The sequence below is a fragment of the Dermacentor albipictus genome, unplaced genomic scaffold, assembly GCF_038994185.2.
Source record: "Dermacentor albipictus isolate Rhodes 1998 colony unplaced genomic scaffold, USDA_Dalb.pri_finalv2 scaffold_22, whole genome shotgun sequence".
NCBI lineage: Eukaryota > Metazoa > Arthropoda > Arachnida > Ixodida > Ixodidae > Dermacentor > Dermacentor albipictus.
Window position 1 is genome coordinate 5,673,144 of NW_027225576.1, and position 20,154 is coordinate 5,693,297.

The following is a 20,154-nucleotide window of genomic DNA, read 5'->3' on the forward strand; positions in this document are numbered from 1 at the left end:
GCAACTACTGAAGTGATTACGGTGCGTTTCGTGGTAGCTTCTAAGAGCCGCTAGAGTTTAATGTAGCAAACATTTTTTTTAATATGTACATTCTGTGCCATTCTTTAATGTCAGTGTGTTAAATGATCCATGTGCACTCTTTGATGCAACCCTACACCTTTGCGTTCTCACTAATCGCGTTTCATTATGTGGTCATCGCTCTCTCGGCTCGGTTTGCAGACTATGAAGGGAATTATATTGTCCTACACCATTCCGCAAGCTGTACACAACAATCGCTGTTCCTTAACTTGAATACGCATCGATGGTCCAGAATAGAACTTGTGTATGTAGCAGTGACATCGTAGAATAGGTCTAGAAAGCGTTTCTTCGGATATGCCAGCATCGCTTTCATTCCACCGGCACTGTACATCGTTCTAAAGCACTGTTGGGTTATCGGCACTACCATCAATTCATTGCCGATGTTATTGTGCTGACATCCTGTTTCTTTTCTTTTTTCAAACTTCTTCGTTGCATCCTTACTTGCCCCCAACTCCTCGGTGGCCAGAGTAGGGTCGTCCGGCAAATTATAGGAAGTGCGTTTGAAAATTACACTTACATGACCCGCCGTGGTTGCTTAGTAGCTATGGTGTGGAGCTGCTAAGCACGAGGTCGCGGGATCGAATCCCGGTCACGACGGCTGCACCCGTGTACTTAGATTTAGGTGCACGTTAAGAACCGCGGATGGTCCAAATTTCCGGAGTCCCTCGCTATACGGCGTGTCTCATAATCAGATCGTGGTTTTGGCTCTTAAAACCACATAATCTAAAGTTACTCTTCTGGCGCTTGCATTGGAAAGCCAGAACTCTACCACTAAGAGAGACATGCCATATGCAGTGAGGGGCTCCGTATTATCTTCTGATCGCTTGTGGTTCGTTCACTTGCGTGCATTGCTCGGCACACCATCGTTCTTGAATTGCGCCCCTTTCGGAATACGGCTACCGCCGTCGCTAGCCAAACCCGTGATATCACGTTCAGCGGTTTCACCGCTGAGGTGCGGTATACCACTGAGCCGACGCGACCTGTCTACGACCCATCTTCTGTCAGGTGCGTACAAGTCTGTGGTCACGGGACAATGTTCACAGATGCGTTTGTGTTTCCTTTCTTTCTTTTTTTTGGGGGGGGGGGGATCGAGGGGTGGGTGGCGGATTTGTTTTGCGAGGAACACACTTGTCACGGATCATTTTTGCAAAAGATGAGTAGCCACTATGCCGAAATAAATACAGTGGCGCCACCATGCATAACCGTCGAAACCGATGGCTTGAGTGCGCTCGTGGCATTCCGAGAAGGGCGGCTGTTTATCGAGGCTCATAACATTGCTGTGCGCCGCATCGCACGCGGCTGCTATTTTTAAGTTGCGATCGCTTCAAAGCGAAAACAAAGGCGGCCGACGCTTGCTGTGCGGGTTTCCCGGCGTCCGTCGGCATCAACAGCGCCTGCTTCGAGGGATGCGTCGTCTGTCTTGAGACTGCATCGTTCGCAGTTAATGGTAAGTCATTTTCTTCTCACTTGAATCTATGATAGTGACGAAATATTTCTTCACGCTCCTTGAGGTCTTAATTCTTTACCCATAAAATGAATCAGATACCGTACACTAGTGTAACGTTTGTCCCAGTTTACTCGGAAATCGTTAGTAAGAGCCAAGCGTAAATGTGAAGTAAGGAACTGGTTACGCTATACTGGCATCTAGTGTAGGAGCATCACGTCAATAACCTTCTATTCAAACTCGCCTCCCTTTCTGCTGCGGAGTGAGTGAGTGAGTGAGTGAGTGAGTGAGTGAGTGAGTGAGTGAGTGAGTGAGTGAGTGAGTGAGTGAGTGAAAACCTTATTGAGCTCTAGTAATTGTGTTCTGCCACTGGAACGAATTCTTCAGGGGTCTCTTCCTCTTAGTGCCTTCCCCGGAGGTCTTCACCCGCTGCTTCGTCCGTCCTTTATCGCAATGATCGGCTGCCCTCGCTCCAGGGCTCCACTGGCCTCTGCTGTCCGTCGTGCAGGCTGCACTAGACATGGCTGGTTACAGTTACAGAGGCAGTAGGAAGCGGTACCGGCCGCCGCTCAAGTCCCTTAGCAGGGAAGAAGCTGTCGCATGGAGACAACTACAAACAGGGTCGTACCCTAACTGTAACGTGCTAAGTAAAATGCGTCCCACACTATATAAGGACACAGGTTCATGGTACAAGGAGAAGCCCACATTACACCACATAACACGGACATGTCAACAAACTGACGAAGTCCCAATCATCTCACACCCAAGTGCATATTTATTTATTTATTTCAAAGTACCTTACAGGCCCCAAGGGGAGCATTGAATAAGGGGGGCGTCATTGAACAAATGACAAGAGAAAACATATATATGAGCGCTAAAAAATGTGAGAGCTAAAAATGTTTGTAATGATCACATGCTTCCAAACAGTGTTAAAAAAAACGCTAAATCAATACAAAGAGTTATCGGGAAAGGAATGAAAAGGGCAATTGACTCTAACATAAAAGGCAATGTAACACTTGCGCGAAATAACGTACATAGCGCGAGTACATAAAGCAAACAAAATTGAAACCACAATAACAAGAAAGTCACGTATTATATGACATGACATATGTACAGATGAATATATTTGTTATGATGAAGACTGTAGGTTCAGTAGTTGTCTGAATTTATCATTGCTCATTTGAGCGACAGTGCTATTAGGAAGCGAATTCCATAACCGAATTGCTCGTGGTAAAGCCGAGAAGTTAAATGCGTTAGTGTTGCCATAAATGCGAGTGAGGCTTAAATCATTATAAAGTCGTCGTGATGTGCAAGACGCGCGTTCCAGTGGCAAGTTTGGTGGCTTGATTTGGTGAACATATCTATGGAGCAAGGACAGGAGTGCTATGTCACGTCGGCTACTCAGTGATTGAAGTGAAAGGTCGAGTTTTATTTGAGTAATGCTTGACTGGTAGCTGTAATTTCGGGAAATAAATGGACTAGCTCGGTTTTGGATGGCTTCTAACATGTGGATTAGGGTATTCATGGTAGGGAGACCATATAGGGGACGCGAATTCGAGCTGAGGGCGTACAAATGATACGAATGCTAATTTACGGATGTTAGACGGGCAATTACGCAAGTTGCGGCGAATATACCCAAGAGATTTGGAAGCGTTTGCGCATATGGTTGCAATGTGAAAGGCCCAGGAAAGGCTCGGTGTAAGATTTACGCCTAGATATTTATATGCTGATGCCTGAGATGCTATATTTGAGTTGATATAATAGGAAAACCTATGAGTTGTTGATTTTCGCGTGAATGTAATTAGTTGGCATTTAGATGAGTTAAGTTTCATTTGCCAGTCTTCACACCATTTGGTAACGAGATGAAGGTCCTCTTGAAGAATGCGATGGTCATCAAGGCTGCGAATTGGTCGATATATTATACAATCATCGGCGAAAACACGCATGCAGATGAGATGTTATTGGGCAGATCATTGATGTAAATAAGAAAAAGCAAGGGTCCTAGTACGCTACCCTGCGGTACACCGGAACTGACATATGCAAGGGGTGACGTAAAATTATTAACGACTGTAAATTGCTGACGATTTGTGAGGAAGTTACGAATCCAGGAGAGCGTTAAGCAGTCTAATTTGAGCACGGATAACTTGGAAATTAAACGACAGTGAGCCACACGGTCGAAGGCTTTGGAGAAGTCGAGAAAAAAGCAATCTGTTTGAAGATTATGGTCCATGTTAAAATGCAAGTCTGTAGTGAATTCTAGTAACTGCGTCTCACATGACAAACCTTTCCTAAACCCATGTTGGTTAATAAAGAAAAAATTATTTGATTCCAGATGATGATATATGTGAGATGCAATGATATGTTCAAGCATTTTGCAGCAAATACTTGTCAATGATATCGGCCGATAGTTTTCTGGGGAATCAATCGGAGGAACTGCTGTGCAGTGAGCGCTGTGAGAAAACAATCTGTCGCCTCGGCAGCAGCGAGCCGCCTCTTTCCATGAAACTGCCGGTCCTCATCCTACCAGTCTATGTTTAGGGGAAAAAATAGGTTGTTGTAACGCATGACGATACGAACTTTCGAGTCAAGATGCCTATACAACAATACCACCAAAATATATCTGTCCACACACACACACACACACACACACACACACACACACACACACACACACACACACACACACACACACACACACACACACACACACACACACACACACACACACACACACACACACACACACACACACACACACACACACACACACACACACACACACACACACACACACACACACACGCACACACACACACATTTCTTGGGACCTGTTCACAGGTATGCCTATTACAGCGAAAAAGGTGTTTTCTGTATACGCTTTCAAACAAATTAAACTCTTGTCATACCCTAAGCGCAGACATTTATTTACCGTGTACACACACACACACACACACACACACACACACACACACACACACACACACACACACACACACACACACACATTTCTTGGGACCTGTTCACAGGTATGCCTATTACAGCGAAAAAGGTGTTTTCTGTATACGCTTTCAAACAAATTAAACTCTTGTCATACCCTAAGCGCAGACATTTATTTACCGTGTATTTACCGTGTTTTACCGTGTAATGTAGGAAATAAATTTGTATGTTTATAATTACTTGCACATGAAAACTGTAGAAGACTTACGGGTTTTGCCGCACAGCTGCTGCTCGCCTTAGTAGGTCTAGCCCGCTCTATTTATGCGGTCTCTTTTCGACTCTCACCTACGTTACTTTCCTTTCTATGTGGTACCAGTATGCAAAAGGAGCATAACAATGTAGTTAAATTGCAAGAAAAGGCGTAGCGAGAAGCCGCTGGCGTAGGTTGCGATGCTCACACCTCTAGTTTACTCCTAAGCTGTAACGTTCTAAAAGCAACTATTTTATTAAAAATTTCGCACCTTTATCAACTATTACGGCATCAACTTAATTAATGATATTCTAATAACTTGTAAACCACAGAAAATTTACGGAAAGTATACGTAGTCGCTTCACACGGCACAGAAAATACTAGTTTATCCTAAGAACACGTAATAAATGTACTGCTTCACAAGCGCATAGATTATTTCTTTGCCGCACGTACCCAATTAAAATAAATTCGCTGCACGTTAGCGTCGTTGCTCTCTACTTACTGGAAATTAGCCTCGTCATTAGGCGCCTTCATCGTCATGTGGAAGGTGCAGGACCGCAGGGGTGATTCTCAAGCAATTCTCCATCGCATGGATTGTCCAGAAACTTGATTGATCTTTGTTTGAGGATAGGCTGAAGCGAGCAATAGTTTTGGTTCACCACTACTAGCATTGGCGTTAGCTGTGGTGTGCGTAATCCAACGCGTTCACAGTAGGTTCTTTCATGCCATGTGCGCGTATGTATTCATCTCAGGCAAGGAGCACTCATTGTTTTACTCTTTCTTAAGTAAGTACAAACCCGCCCCAGGAAGCACGCAACTAGCTAGTATAAGTCTCCCGTTCAGCTTGATCTAGCTAAGAGTGGGGCTAGTAGCCCTCTTTTGTAAGCTGCCATCTTTTGCTAGACTTCTACAGGCCAGGTGGTACCATACCAGCTGTACCAGCTGATACTTCAGGTCCCTCCACTCACGGCTAGTAGCCGCCTGGGGAAACGCTACTGTACCTGCCATGTCCACATTGAATGTTCAGGCTTGTTTTAGCTTCGCAGGTGCTATTGGCTCTACTCAGCAGATTTACGATCCTGGAAGGTTGAATACTTACCAGGCACGTCACTACAAGAGCACAAGGAATGCAACGACCACTGTAAAATTTTCACTTTGACTGAGGTCAGCATCTTTCTTATGCCAAGTTCATTCCCAAACAGATGAGTTGTTTTCATGCCCTTGATTTCATGCCACTGTGATACTACACAATTATCAAATGTCCCTGATAATCATTAAAGAAGTAGTAATTACAGTTTAAGAGAATATTTTTTATCAGCCAATAACACCAGCACCGAAATAGTTATCACAAGGAGCAAGAAATTTGCTCTTTTTATACTGTTCTCCTGCTGCTTACTTCAAAACTTCAAGACAACAGTTTGTGAACCAGCAATGTACCCCATGATAGATTGTGGCAAGAAATTGTCCTACGCTCGTGCTAGTATAAGGATTTCTTGCAATCACATGGCATCAGCACTAACCAACAATAATGAGTACCTAAATTGCTAAGAAAACATTATAGGAGGCTTTCATAGAAATTCTGACATCTGCGACTACGCATGTGTTGTCATTATGCCCCATTATTTTTAAGAACTGAACACAGAACTGAAACAGGTGTTGCAGTTCAGCGTAAACACACACAGTGCACATATAACACTGCAGTACACTCATTTTGTTCAGTCGTTCTTAACGTTCGAGCACCTGCCTGTAAACTGTTCTACATTTTCCGAGTCTGAAGGACCATTCTTTCGTTACACCAGTGTTGATCAGTATTCGCATACTATACCGTGCATACTTGACCTTACTGGTTGTAGCACTGCACTTAATAACCGTGTTTATCTGAAATATTGCAACAAATGTAAGATCACATTTCCCTTGTTCAAAAGGCCGTGAGTAGATTGCACTGCATGTGAACCTTATGCGCTAGTAGACTTGCACTTGTATGAAAATGCAAATAGATAGTTATATAGGTTGCGGGTTAGGTCAGCGGCAGCCATTCCAATGAGAGCAGGATACAAATCATGCACACATGGGTTTATGTTTGTGTAGAGAACTCCGCATGGTTAAAATAAACTCAAAGATCCGACAACGGCATCCCGCATAGTATAACTGTCTTTTGGGGACTAATAACCCAATAACCGAATGATTGAGTGAGCGAAATAATAAATCAATCAACCAATGAATCAATCGATCATCGTGTGACGTACTCCATAGCACAAGCCGCGGAATTTCCGTGTCTACGAAGGTTCTTAAAAGAAGTTTCAAGGACTTTCGCCATTTTTTTTGTGCAAATGGCACGCAAGGTGGTGGCAGAATTTAATCAACATCAGTTTCTACACTAAGCGCAAGCCTCTTTTTGAAACTCAAGTCGACCCTTCCATCAAGAACAACAGCCACCACCACCACCACCACCATAATAATTGTACTGCCGCGCAATATCGTGTCTGGAAGTCAACCAGTGCGCATGTGCAACACGCCCCCTACTTATCGCAGCGGTCCTTATATACCCGGCTGCGTTTCGGAATAAAGTGCTTTTTGTTACCTGCTACTCGTCTGGCTTACATGGTGTCAGGAGTGGGCACGGCAGTTTGTTCCTGCCCGTGCGGCAAGTTTTGCCATATGATCCCAGCTGAACAGCAGTATTAATTCCCATGAACGAGACAAGGCCTCATCCGGAACGAGAACCACAAGCCACAACGATGACTTCGACTCTGCTACCACCACCCAAGCCGCTCGACGTTACTGGCGACATTTTCCACAACTGGAACATCTGGAAAAGTGAGTTCGAACTTTTTGCAACAGCGACAAGGCTGAGTCTACAGCCCCAGGATGTTCAAACCGCTACATTTTTAATGACTATCGGTGAAGATGCAAGGCGTGTTTTCCGCACCTTCAAGTTTGAAAACGAGGAGCAGAAGAATGATCGGAAAGTAATAATGCAGAAGTTCAAAGAACATTACAGACCAGTTATAAATATCACCTACAACGAATTTCGGTTCGGTTCCAGGAACCAGCGCGAGGGCGAGTCATTTAACGAATGGCTCACAGAACTGAAGACTCTAGCTGCGCCCTGTGAATTTGGCGAGATTGAAGATAGACTTCTACGCAGTAGAATAATCCTTGGAATAAGAGACAAAGAACTGCAGCAGAGACTTATTTCTGAAAATCCGAACTACGCAAGAACGGTTGAGATTTGCCGTGCTAAAGAACAGAGCAAAGAACAGGTCGCTGAAATCCGAGGCAGCCAGGGCGGCAGCACTTCTTTTGAACCAGAGATCAACATTGACGCTGTAAAAGCAAAGACTGCCACCTGCCCGAAATGTGGCTTACAACATAAAAAAGCGGCAAGATGCCCAGCAATAGGGAGGTATTGCGAAAATTGTAATGGCCGAAACCATTTTGCTAGTGTATGCCGCACACGAAGCTCGAAAACATGGCCAGAAAGACGGCACGTGCGACAGGTGGAAATGACTGGTGACGGAGATGGGGCTGGTGACGAGACATACTTCCTTCAAGCGTTGGAAGTTCCAGCGGTCACGAGTGAGAGCACTGGGTGTCAGTGGTAAATGTGGCTGGTATCATGACCAAATGTAAGATAGGCACAGGGGCAAACTGTTGTGTTATGCCAGGAATGGTCTTCCGAAAGTTGTCCGCGGCGCCTGCGCAGAACTGTTACGCAACCTTGCGTACGTTTTTCGGTCACACAGAACAAGCAATCGGAATGATAAACCTGCTCGTGTCTAATAAGACTCGAAGCACCGAGGTTAGGTTTTTTGTTGTTGTCTAAGGTATAATAATATTTGGGGTTTTACGTGCGAAAACCACTTCCTGATTATGAGGCACGCCGTAGTGGAGGACTCCCGAAATTTGGACCACCTAGGGTTCTTTAACGTGCACCTAAATCTAAGCACACGGGTGTTTTCGCATTTCGCCCCCATCGAAATGCGGCCGCCGTGGCCGGGATTCGATCCCGCGACCTCGTGCTCAGCAGCCCAACACCATAGCCACTGAGCAACCACGGCGGGTAAGGTGTACCAGTTACATTAAGCGGACACGTCGCTGAGAAATTGGGCCTTATAGAACGCATAGATGCCGTCAACGAAGTGTCCGAGATCCTCATATCTGGCTTTGAAGACGTCTTCCAGGGTCTAGGACAACTTGAGGGCATCGCCTATCGCCTGCAGCTGAAGCCCGATGTACGACCAACCATAAAACCAGCGAGGAGAATTCCCGTCGCCCTCCAAGAGGCCGTGAAAGCGAAGCTCGACGAGATGGAACGCGATGGCGTCATTGCAAATGAAACTGTTCATCGATGTTCCTTCTTTGTTCTTCTTTCTTTTTCGAACGAATGGAAGATGTACTCGAGCGCAATATCGTGTCTGGAAGTCAACCAGTGCGCATGTGCAACACGCCCACTACTTATCGCAGCGCTCCTTATATACCCGGCTGCGTTTCGGAATAAAGTGCTTTTTGTTACCTGCTACTCGTCTGGCTTACAATAATAATAATAATAATAATAATAATAATAATAATAATAATAATAATAATAATAATAATAATAATCTGCGGCAGCAGCAGTAAACTCAGTTCAATTCCACTAACGCTGCAAGGGGTGAAGGAGCTGCACGTGACTACTCCTAATCCAAAGTCACATGCTTTTCTTTCATAACCTTAGCACGGAAAATGCATGTGAAGTACAAAGGAATTGACCCACAGCACTGCCTTAAAGTTAATTTGAAAAAAAAAAACGCCGACCGATAACACTTTTTGTGGTCAACTGCTCGCAGCACTAGCCGACCCACTCCATCGTCTTGTCTACGATGACCGCGCGCGCGCAGATGTCAGGTGTCCAGACACCGCTGTCACCGCTGTCAGGTGGCTGCCCAAGCGCGCACATACGTGGACGCTGTGGCAAGGGCTGCGTACTCGCATGGTAGAAACACGTTTTGTGGTGGGAGTACGTCTTGTTGGGCTATTCACTCATGCATAGCGATTAACAGAGGAACGGCGCAATGGTGTCTGCGCAAAAACTTTATTGAGTGCCCGCTCGCGGCCGAGAAGAATCTATATTCAGCACGGAGTTACACATCACTTCAAACTGACACACAGGAAGCACACGCATGTGCAATGTGCCGTATGTGTAACATTTATTTCGTGGACATGGAAACTGCAGGCGGTGCTAGAGCACTGGCGATCGCGGAGGCAGAGTGAATTGAGAAAACTACTTCCACTACTCCGTGGGGCAAAAGTAAACGGATTCCCCAATATTCTATGAAAAGTCCGAGCATGTAAGAGCACGAACTGAGATACTTGAATAAGCTACTGTGCACTTAGAATGCGAGTTTCCCATGACATTTATAGGAAAGTAACAAAAACCACACTACAAGACTGTGCCCAGTACACAGTAAAGCACGTCGAGTGCATACCTGTTACGAAGATGTCAATATCGGAACGCTATAGCATTTCGGAACGTGCTATGGTTAAACATGAGATATTAGGCTGCCTAAATACTCGTAACAAAGAAAAGAGTTTTTTTTTTCGGCATGCCTGTAGGGGGACATTGTACTATGTTTCTAACGGTATTTGAGCCAGTAAAGAAAAAAAAATTATTTTGCTTGGCCTCTAGCCACTTCCCAGGGTATTTATTTGTTTGGAAGCTGGTATTTTATTGTTTCCGCGTGCGCTGCTGCGGGGATTAATGACTTGCGCTACACTTCCGGCACCCCGTAACGCCATAGTGCACACTCGCGTGCAGTTCGCGATTAATGACAAACCGAGAACTCGACACAGCACTGGACGTAGAGAGAGAGAGAGAGAGAAAGAGAAAGAAGGATGCATAAAAAGGCAGGGAGGTTAACTCGAGGCAGTTCCAGTTGGCTACCCCGCTCGGTGCGAAGAGGAGTAGGGGGATAACAAGAGAAATAGAATGGAAAGGAGAGAGACAGAGAGAGAGAGAGAGCCGACCACAAATAAACCACGTACACTATGGAGCGGTAGAGGGAAGCGTTCATAAAGTCTGTCGTGAAGGCCCATTGGCCGCATGAATCTTAGTAATGCGAGTAAGGCCTTCAGCGCGGTTGTTCTTTGGGAGCCCTGGCCTAAGGCTTTTCGTTCTGATTGTCCAGTAGGACAATCGTCCACTATCAGAATGAAAAGCTTTAGGACGTATTGTGGTCTCGAACCATACCAGATGCTGAAGAAGTTATTGCTACTATATTCACGTCAAATGTTCGGGAAGCCTTCCTGAATGCGATGACGTCAGAATAATACTTAAACTTAGATTAAACTTATCTTGAAAGTTGCAGAGGCTGCCTCATCTTACACCTGCTATTCTGAACAGTATCGGGCAGGGTGCCTGCGTATTATGTGCATGAGCTTTCAAGACCGCCAAATCCTGACTGAACACACTTTAGACGTCGTTCCTCGCGTTTGCCTGACGTTCCTATTTGAAGGCGGACATTCGAAAACTGTCGATATGTGATCGATGTGATGAATAGGGGACATACGAGTGGAGGAGAATCGCGTAGTAAGATAGTCGAATCATTGCTGTAATTTGTCTGCACCGGTTTATATTGGTGATAGATAAGCTGATATATGATTTTTTCCCAACGCATCGCGCTCAATGTGAATAATTTGCAGTCAATGCTCCCAGTGTTGTTTTTATCTCAACAGCGTTTTCTTTCTAATTTGATAAAAATAGAAATTGATAATGCTACCTTACCTCCCAATGTCGCCTAGTACTGACATCCGTTCCCGCTATCAGGTCTGTCATCTTTGTTGCTTGCTTTGTCTACTAAAGATTAGGATGTATTGAGGGAAGATTAACGTAAAAAAACTATAAACGCACTTGGAAGACCTGAACATTTCTCTCAAAGCTAAGAGAGCTATTCCAGTTACGTAATACTTGAAATGGTGCCGGCGCTGTGAACTGGTTACGCAAAAAAACTGAAAAGAAATGGGAACGCCAAAGAAAAATAATATGCAGTACACACAGAAGAAGGAAAACGAATGATGCACTACATATATAAAAAAAAGGACGTTACAGGGTTTTCCACTGTGAAAAACGCAATGAGCGAAAATAAACTTCCAGTTGCCGGACAGAAGCTTGCAATAGACGTGTAATAGCAGTGCACAGCAAAAAGGCACAGGCAACGCGATTCTCGGCTAATAATCACAGGTCGCTCATCCTCACTCGAACACTCGTACCACTCACTCGTTTACATTATGCTCAGCGCGCAACTCTCACCGGCGCACATGCCGGCGATACATAAACGCGGCCTCGGTGCGAAGAGGAGGAACGGTCGGCTTCCGCGTAAACCGAGAGACAGCCGCCTCGGTGACGTGCCTGCTCAGCGTCGGCGGATGTCGCGGGCGTCAACAGCGCAAGAAGGGAAGACGCCCTACGGCGGCAGGCCGTTTGCTTCCGCTTGCTGTTGCCTGCAGAGCCCCATGTCTACGTCCGGGCCGGAACCTTGCGCATCCTTTCCCGCGCCCGAGACAAAGAGCGGAGGACCTCCGCGAAGACACGGCCACCCAGCCGACAAACGCTCGGCCGACGCCGCCCCGCGTCCAGCGCAGAACTGCGCAGTGCTCCTCACGCCTTGTGGCATCGGACGCCGCAGTCAGCGTGTGCGAGTTCCAACGGCCATCCTTCACTCGTCGTCCTCACGGCAGGCTGGGCCTTACTGGAAGACGGTGAGCTCGCGCCTGCGTGAAAGAAGAAAAAAAAAACGTTTTCTCAGAATCTTTGACAAGGCTTTGACGAATGTGTACCCCGTGACGAGGCAGGCTAAGTCACTGTGACGCGCCCACGTGCAAGGCGACTTCGTTCCGACGCTTGCACTTGGACGCTGGCGCAGCGACGATGAGACGAAGCTCTGGAAGGGCTCGTATGTTTTCATTATACCTTTGTTGAAGTCCTGTGCGCAGTGGGTGTTGAAGCGGGTCGTTGACAATCCTGTTTTTTTTTACCTATTAAAAGGGCAATGCTTTTTTCTTGTTGCCTTTTTTTTCTCGGAAAGCTCAGTGGACTCAATATTGTTATGAGGTAAAGTGGCATTGAGAATCGTAAAGTAGCATTTGTTGAATGAAGTGTTTCCCTATTTTATTACATGAAACGTGACATAGTTGGTTTTAAGGAAGTGTAATACCGTTATTTAGCCCACCATTTCTCCAACGCGTTAGCGTAGCGTAGCCTAGCACAGCGATGCGCCTAGCTTTGTAGTTTTTGTTACAGTTACTAAGCTGGGATCGGCGTACGCGACCAATCGGTGAAAGAATACGCTACCTTACAAAAAATATAAATAAACATCAGAACTTATGCTTGAAATTTTGGTTGTGGAAGGCTAAATTGTTCATACAGTCCCCGATCGGGCAGTTTCCGGTCTAGTAACTTTCATATCTACTTTTGCTATCAGCCGTCCAAACCTTTCAACCATACGATGGTTGCATGCCACGTTCTGTGTATATTGCCTGAAACAAATGAGAACCATGTCTCCAATTATGTAAAGCTATTTCTGAATGCTAATTAAGACATAACTTCGATTATTGTCTTGATAGAAAAAAAAACATAAATATAAGCGTTATAGATGTCCTCGATGACCATTTTCACTATTTCTGAAGACATCATTGTGGAAACTTCCCAACTGTTTGTTCAGAAATTAGGGTCCAAAAGCAGTCAGCTATCTCATCATGCGCTTCTTTAGTTATAGTTTGTGTGACTGTATATGCGCGTAAATGCGGCGTTTTCCATGGTAAGTTGGGACTTGCGTGCTGCATATTGTTGTTACCGAGGCACTCATTTTCTGTACACCACCACTACTATACTTCGCCAGCTGTTACAGAAGCTGGTTTTGGTGCGCCCGTACTTCTATCCATCCTTTCCGTTACGCCGTAATCGTCAGCGTGAAGCATTCGTCGGACAATCTCCTCATCCTCGCCACCTGTGCCACAGAACAAAAAAAAAAGGAATTATTATTTCCCACCAACAAAGCATCGCTCGCGTTGCACACAACCCTAGCACACCGGCATATACGTGTGCAGCACGGCACGGCGAAAGAATATCGTTGCCATAGCCGCGAGTGACTAAAAGTCGTAGCGCTGGGTGTCACACTGTCGCACTACGATAACCGACGATATATATATATATATATATTTATTCCTCATCTGTAATCATCGTCATCAGCCGCACGGCTTGCTCAAGACAATCCGAGCGCGTCGGTTACTACCACCACAGCACAGCCTTCGCCATCCGTTGTGGCCATCCACAACTGCCACCGTGACCCACCAGTCTTCGCTCGTCTGCGGGGAGATGACGTCGAGGAATGGCTCCAAAACTACAACCTGGCAAGTGACTTAAATAAGTGGGATAACTCGCAGAAGTTGCACAATGTCCCCTTCTACCTCACGGATGTCACAAAAACCTGGTTTTGGAAACATCAGCCTGCTCTCCCCGACTGGGAAGCGTTCACGCAGCAACTTCGTGAGATCTTCGGTGTTTCCACTGTCCGCACCAAGGTCGCGAAGAAGAAGCTCGGTGAGCGCGTCCAGTTCCCCGGGGAATGGTACACATGCTACATGGAGGGTGTGCTAGCTTTATGCAAACGTGTCAACACCACCATGTCCCAGACCGACCACATATGGCTTATTATTAAAGGCATAAACACCTTCAGCGCACTTTATCGAGTCACCTTTATCGCACTCGCCACACAAAATCCTGCCACTATCCAAGATGTAATCGTCAGTTGCCAGCGCCTAGAAGAACTTCAATCGCTGCGGCTATGCACCGCTAACGCAGATCTTTGTTTTCCTCCCGCAGAAGAATCGCGCACCATCATACGTGATATCGTTCGGGAAAAACTTCACGGGCGCTGCTCTTCCTGTGCGCCAGAACCTGCGTCGCCCCTTCTCCGACCGGCTTATGCTATGTTCACACTACTGTCGTAACGCGCGTAACAGCTCTTTTGGCGTATCGAACGTAACGGCTGTAAAAAACGTTACGGCAGTTAAGCCGGCACCTTTGTTCACATTTACTGCTGCTTAAATTACGGCATTTACAACAGGCCAATCAAATTTGGAGCTCCAGAATGGACGTCACCAGCGGTCCAATATGGCTCCTGCCAACATGCGAGCGCTGGCCGAGATCGAAGAAGTTCACGCCCAAAACAGACTTATAGTCATGTATTCAATCGCCCAAAGACGACGAAGGCGACGCAGAAGGGTTTGGGTGCGGCAAGTATTTCTCGATAGGGCCGTGGACGGCGATTTTCACAACCTTTTCGCCAAGCTCCGAGTTGGTGACGCTGCGATGTTTCATAACATCATGCGCATGTCGCCCCAGCAGCTCCGCTTCCTTGAAAACCTAATGAGACCACTCATCGAAGTTCAGCACGCATCTGCGGCCATCGATTTCCTCGGCGGATAAACCAGATGAACTGAAAACAGTCTCGCAAGGCGCACTGCAAAAATTTTCACGAACACAGCCAATCGTGCGCACGGAATGGCGGAATGGCACTTCCCGCGCCCGGAGCTGTCTGCAGACGGGAGGACGGAAGTGTCGTCACCGGTTGTTGAAAGCCGAAAGCTTATCGGTCATTGGCTCTGTCGCAACGGTCGTAACATAACAGTCGTAAATGTTGCCGACCCTTTAACACTCTCACCCACGATTTTTGCGAGAATTGCGCACGTTGGTACCTTTACGTTCGCAGTCTGAACTAGACGCATACGCTTGTTGCGCTTCCGCTTACGTATGCTACGAAAAATCGGCGCCTTACGAACGTAGTCTGAACATAGCATTACACGAAATAATCAAGCAAGAGATCGCCTCTGCGTCGCGTCTAACGTGCTCCAACGGCCCCTGCGCTCGACAGGTGTCAACATACGCCGACGTCGCGGCGCTCCCTCCAGTCACCGCGGCCCCTCTACAAATGGACCACTATGTCCCTGTGGCTTCATTGTCACCACCAATGCGTGTACAGCCTTACTGCTTCGCTCCGCTTGCTGCTCAACCCATTTGCTAGTACGGTGGCCACCGCGGGCATATCTCCCGGTTCTGTCGACGGCGTCAACAGGATGAGCAACGTGGTTATACATCCGAAGAACGAACAGGGGTTCATCCAGCAACGGGCTACCAGAGAACCTCCTACCGCTCTTCATTTCACCGATCCCCCTCTCCTCCGTGCCCTGCCAACACGCCTCCGAGTTCTCGAGAATCTCGCCGCAGGTCGCCTTCTCCACGTCGTCGTACCGTATCACCTCTCCGACCGGCTTCTCATGTCTCCAACGCTCACTCGGAGAGAGAGAAGGAGATTCTTGATGATGGGAAGGAAAGGTTGGGGTAAAGTGCAGCGCACTAACTATCTCTCAGCAGAGGACACCTCAACCGCGATCCAACGCTCACTCGGAAAACTCTCCGGTGCAGTTTTAGGAGAGGAAACTGCATCCACCGGACAGCCTACAATTCCTCCAAAGCGATCGTCGAACTTGTTGTCAGTGGTTGCGGAAGGTGTGCCCGTCGAAGTTCTTATTGACACAGCTGCCGCCATTTCGATTATTTGGGCAGACTTTTGTTCCCGCTTCCAGAAAGTGATGACGCCTTATTGCGTCTCGTCTCTTCGCGCAGCGACGAACGTCGTTCTTCGTCCCATCGCGCAATGTGCAGTTTGAGTATTCATTGACGGAATTCGTCATCACACTGTGTTCGCTGTGTTTCCCGAGTGTTCCCACAAATTTATTTTAGGATGGGATTTCTTTTCTTCGGCATCCGCTGCTATCTCTTGTCGTGAGCGACTCGTACACCTCAATGCCACCGGGCACTCTCTTCCTGATTATGACGAACGCATGCGCCTCGTCACCTCCTCCGACTATGTTCATTGGCCATCAAGAGAATAAATTATAAGTGTCAATTCCAGTGACATTCGGGATGGCGACGTTCTCATTCTTCCCTACGGTCAAACGCTATCTAGAGGAATTCTTAATATTCCTGGCGTTGTCCGCTTCTCTCATGGCTCTGCATTCCTCACCGCGTTAAACCAAGCTACCGAACCTCGACTGCTACCCCGTGGATGAAGTGTCACTTGCGCTGTTGGTACACAGCCAAAGGCAGTTGTTGCCTTTTCGACTGTGCTACCAGAGTTAACGTCGTCACCACTCACTGACTCTTTTACACCGCTGTCGGCAACCATAAGCATTGACCTGACCCCTGCCCAGAGTCGCGATCTGCTCGCACTATTAGAAAAACACCGTTCCTTGCTCAACATCAATTCGCCAGCTCCCGGTATGACGGCTGCTGCAGCTCTTCAAATACACACTGTCGGCTCCCGAACTGTTCACCGGCGGCCATATCGCGTGTCTCATAAGGAGCGCGAAATTATCAAGAAAATGTATCGGAAATTTGTTGACCGAATATAATACGACATTCCTCGAGCTCCTGGTTCTCTCCAGTTGTTCTAGTGCAGAAGAAAGACGGTTCAGTGCGTTTTTGTGTCAATTACCGTGCCCTGAACAAAATCACGCGCAAGGATGTTTACCCTTTGCCACGCATCGACGACGACCTATATTCTTTACAGGGTGTCGATTATTTTTCTAGTCTTGATCTTAGATCCGGCTACTGGCAAATACCGGTGTCAGAGTCCGACAAGGAGAAAACCGCTTTTGCCACTCAAGATGGTCTGTACGAGTTTAATGTGATGCCCTTTGGGCTCTGTAATACGCCTGCCATCTTCGAACGCATGATAATGTCCTGCGCGGTTTAAAATGGAAGACCTGTCTTCGCTATCTCGACAACGTCGTAGTTTTTTCAACCACGTTCCCAGAATACCTGCAGCGTCTTGAACAAGTGCTAACCGGCCTCTCAAACGCTGGCCTACAGCTCAATATGAAAAAATGTACTTTCGCAGGAAAGACTATCAAAGTTCTGGGGCACTTAGTCAGCAAAGATGGAATTCGACCGGACCCTGAGAAACTTTCCGCCGTCCTTGAGTTTCCTCGTTCTCTGCGGCCAAAAGACTTGCGCAGTTTTCTCGCACTGACTTCGTACTCCCGGCGCTTAATACGCAACTTCGCTGCGCTTGCGTCTCCACTCCATCAACTCCTCTCCGATAACGCGCCCTTCGTTTGGTCCGCCGATTGGGAAAGTGCCTTTTTGATGCTTATTAGGCCCTGACGTCCGACTCGGTACTGTGCCACTTTGACCAAAGTGCAGCTACTATCATTCGCACTGACAGCAGCACGCATGGTCTCGATGCTGTTCTCCTGCAACGTGACACCACCTTACGTGAACGAGTCTTTGCTTATGCCAGTCGGACGCTGACTGCTGCTGAGAAAAATTACACCATCACCAAACAAGAGTGCCTTGCTGTTGTTTGGGCAGTGCGAAAGTTTCCGCCATACCTCCACGGCCGTCACTTTACAGTCGTCACCGACCATAACGCACTGTGCTGGCTGTGGTCGCTAAAGAAGCGATTGGGTCACCTTGGTCGCTGGGTGATCCGTTTACAGCAGTATGAATTCAATGTTACCTACAGGTCTGGCAAGAGTCACCAAGACGCAGATGCTCTATCTCGTTGCCCTTTGCGGAGCAGTAATTATTCAGCATCGCCTAATCGTACTAAGGTAGAGCCCGGGCCCACTTCATCCCCCCTGTCCGTCTCAACGTTTGACTGGCTGAAACCTAATCGCCAATCGGTCCTTGTTTCCCATCAACGTGTCGATCCATATATATATATATATATATATATATATATATGGCAGGAAATGCATACGCAGGAAAGAGACGACGAACTTTTTGGAAGACTTCTTTTACTTAACGTTTTCGGCTGGTGGACCAGCCTTCGTCAGAGTACAGTTCGTCGTCTCTTTCTTGCGTATGTTACATCGGGTCCTGCGTGCTGAACTTCGAAGAAAACCCCTATATATATATATATATATATATATATATATATATATATATATATAACGTCGACGGCAACAGATGGGTACCCTTCATACCACTATAGTGCCTCGAATATACTCTAGGCATATAATACCACGTTCTCTGCAAGGTGAGGTGCTTGAAGCCTTTCATGATGATCCCAGGGCAGGTCACCTCGGATACCACTAGACATGTGACACAATACGAAGTCCGTGCTCTTGGCCTGGCCTCTCTTCTGCCCTAGCCAGGTACGTCGCATCATGCGCTCTTTGTCAACACCGCAAACGGCCTACGACTCCTCCTTTTGATCTTTTGCAAACTCTTCCTTGTCCCGCTTAGCCTTTCGAGGTCGTCGGAATAGACTTGCACGGTCGTCTTCCCAAGACCCCCAATGGCCATCGCTGGATTGTTACTGCCGTACACCATCTGACACGCTACGCCGAAACAGCCTGTATACAATCTGGAAGTGCCGCTGAAGTCGCCGATTTATTTCTACGCAGCATCCTCTTACGCCATGGAGCTCTGCGGGTTCTCCTCAGCAGCCGCGGCAAAGCCTTCCTCTCGTCTCTTTTTACCGAAGTTCTGCGCGCCTCAAACACCGTTCACAAGATCACTTCGAGTTACCACCCGCAGACCAACGGCTTTACAGAGCGTTTCCATCGTACTCTATCGGATATGATTTCAGTGTAAATCAGCTCCGACCACACCAACTGTGATGCAATCACAGTTGGTGTGGTCGGAGTCGGAATCACAGTCGTTTGTGACATTCGCTAACAGTACGGCTGTACAACACACCACGTGCTTTTCTCCATTTCTCCTCGTCTATGGCCACTCACCTATTTTTGTCCTGGACGTCTCGTTCCTTACAGCTCCCCTGTCCTCAGCAACGCCCTTCTCAGAACAATTTTCGTCTCGCCTGGAAGACTGTCGTCATCGAGCCCGCATTAACCCCGACATCGCCCAGGATGTGCGGAAGCATTGTTACGACTCGCCTCACCGTGTTTTCACTTTCTTCCTTGGTGACGAAGTTCTATGGAATCCTGTGCGCGTTCTAGGTGATTGCGAAAAATTTGCCAGTCGTTTTATTGGACCCTAAACGGCCATTGAGCAGACATCTGCCTTTGATCAGCGCATCTCACCTCTTGCAATTTCTTCCGACCACTGTTGCCGTGGTAAAGAAATTGTGCATGTATGGTGCTTAAAACCGCACACTCGTCGCGTTTGATCGTAATGCCGCGCGACCAGGCGGCTGCTCCCACCATGGGAGGGATATAGTGGGAGCGCTACGAATGACTGACTGTTAGGATATTGTAACAAGTGTTACAATATTCTCGCTCGGCGCATGCATGACGCGATAACTATGTAACAAAAGAGAGACGTATACGCACAACGGTACGATATAGTGTCGCGTATCGTCGCAGTGTCGACGCTGTGGAGCAAGGAGTTCTATTAGCCCCGAGAAAGAGGAATGGCGCCCTCTCGCGAGTGACGTCACGG

The 20,154-nt window shown here is 47.1% G+C and overlaps 1 protein-coding gene across 1 annotated transcript in view; it reads left to right on the plus strand.

The window, feature by feature from the left end:
- Positions 1-7,447: 7,447 nt before the first annotated feature.
- Positions 7,448-20,154, plus strand: part of LOC139052429 (uncharacterized) — a 211,543-nt gene continuing 198,836 nt past the window's right edge. Inside the window, exons 1-4 of the mRNA XM_070529524.1 lie at positions 7,448-7,526; positions 8,829-8,944; positions 12,192-12,443; positions 14,190-14,283. Of these exons, the coding sequence (XP_070385625.1) occupies positions 7,448-7,526; positions 8,829-8,944; positions 12,192-12,443; positions 14,190-14,283 (541 nt within the window). The remainder of the gene's footprint in view (positions 7,527-8,828; positions 8,945-12,191; positions 12,444-14,189; positions 14,284-20,154) is intronic.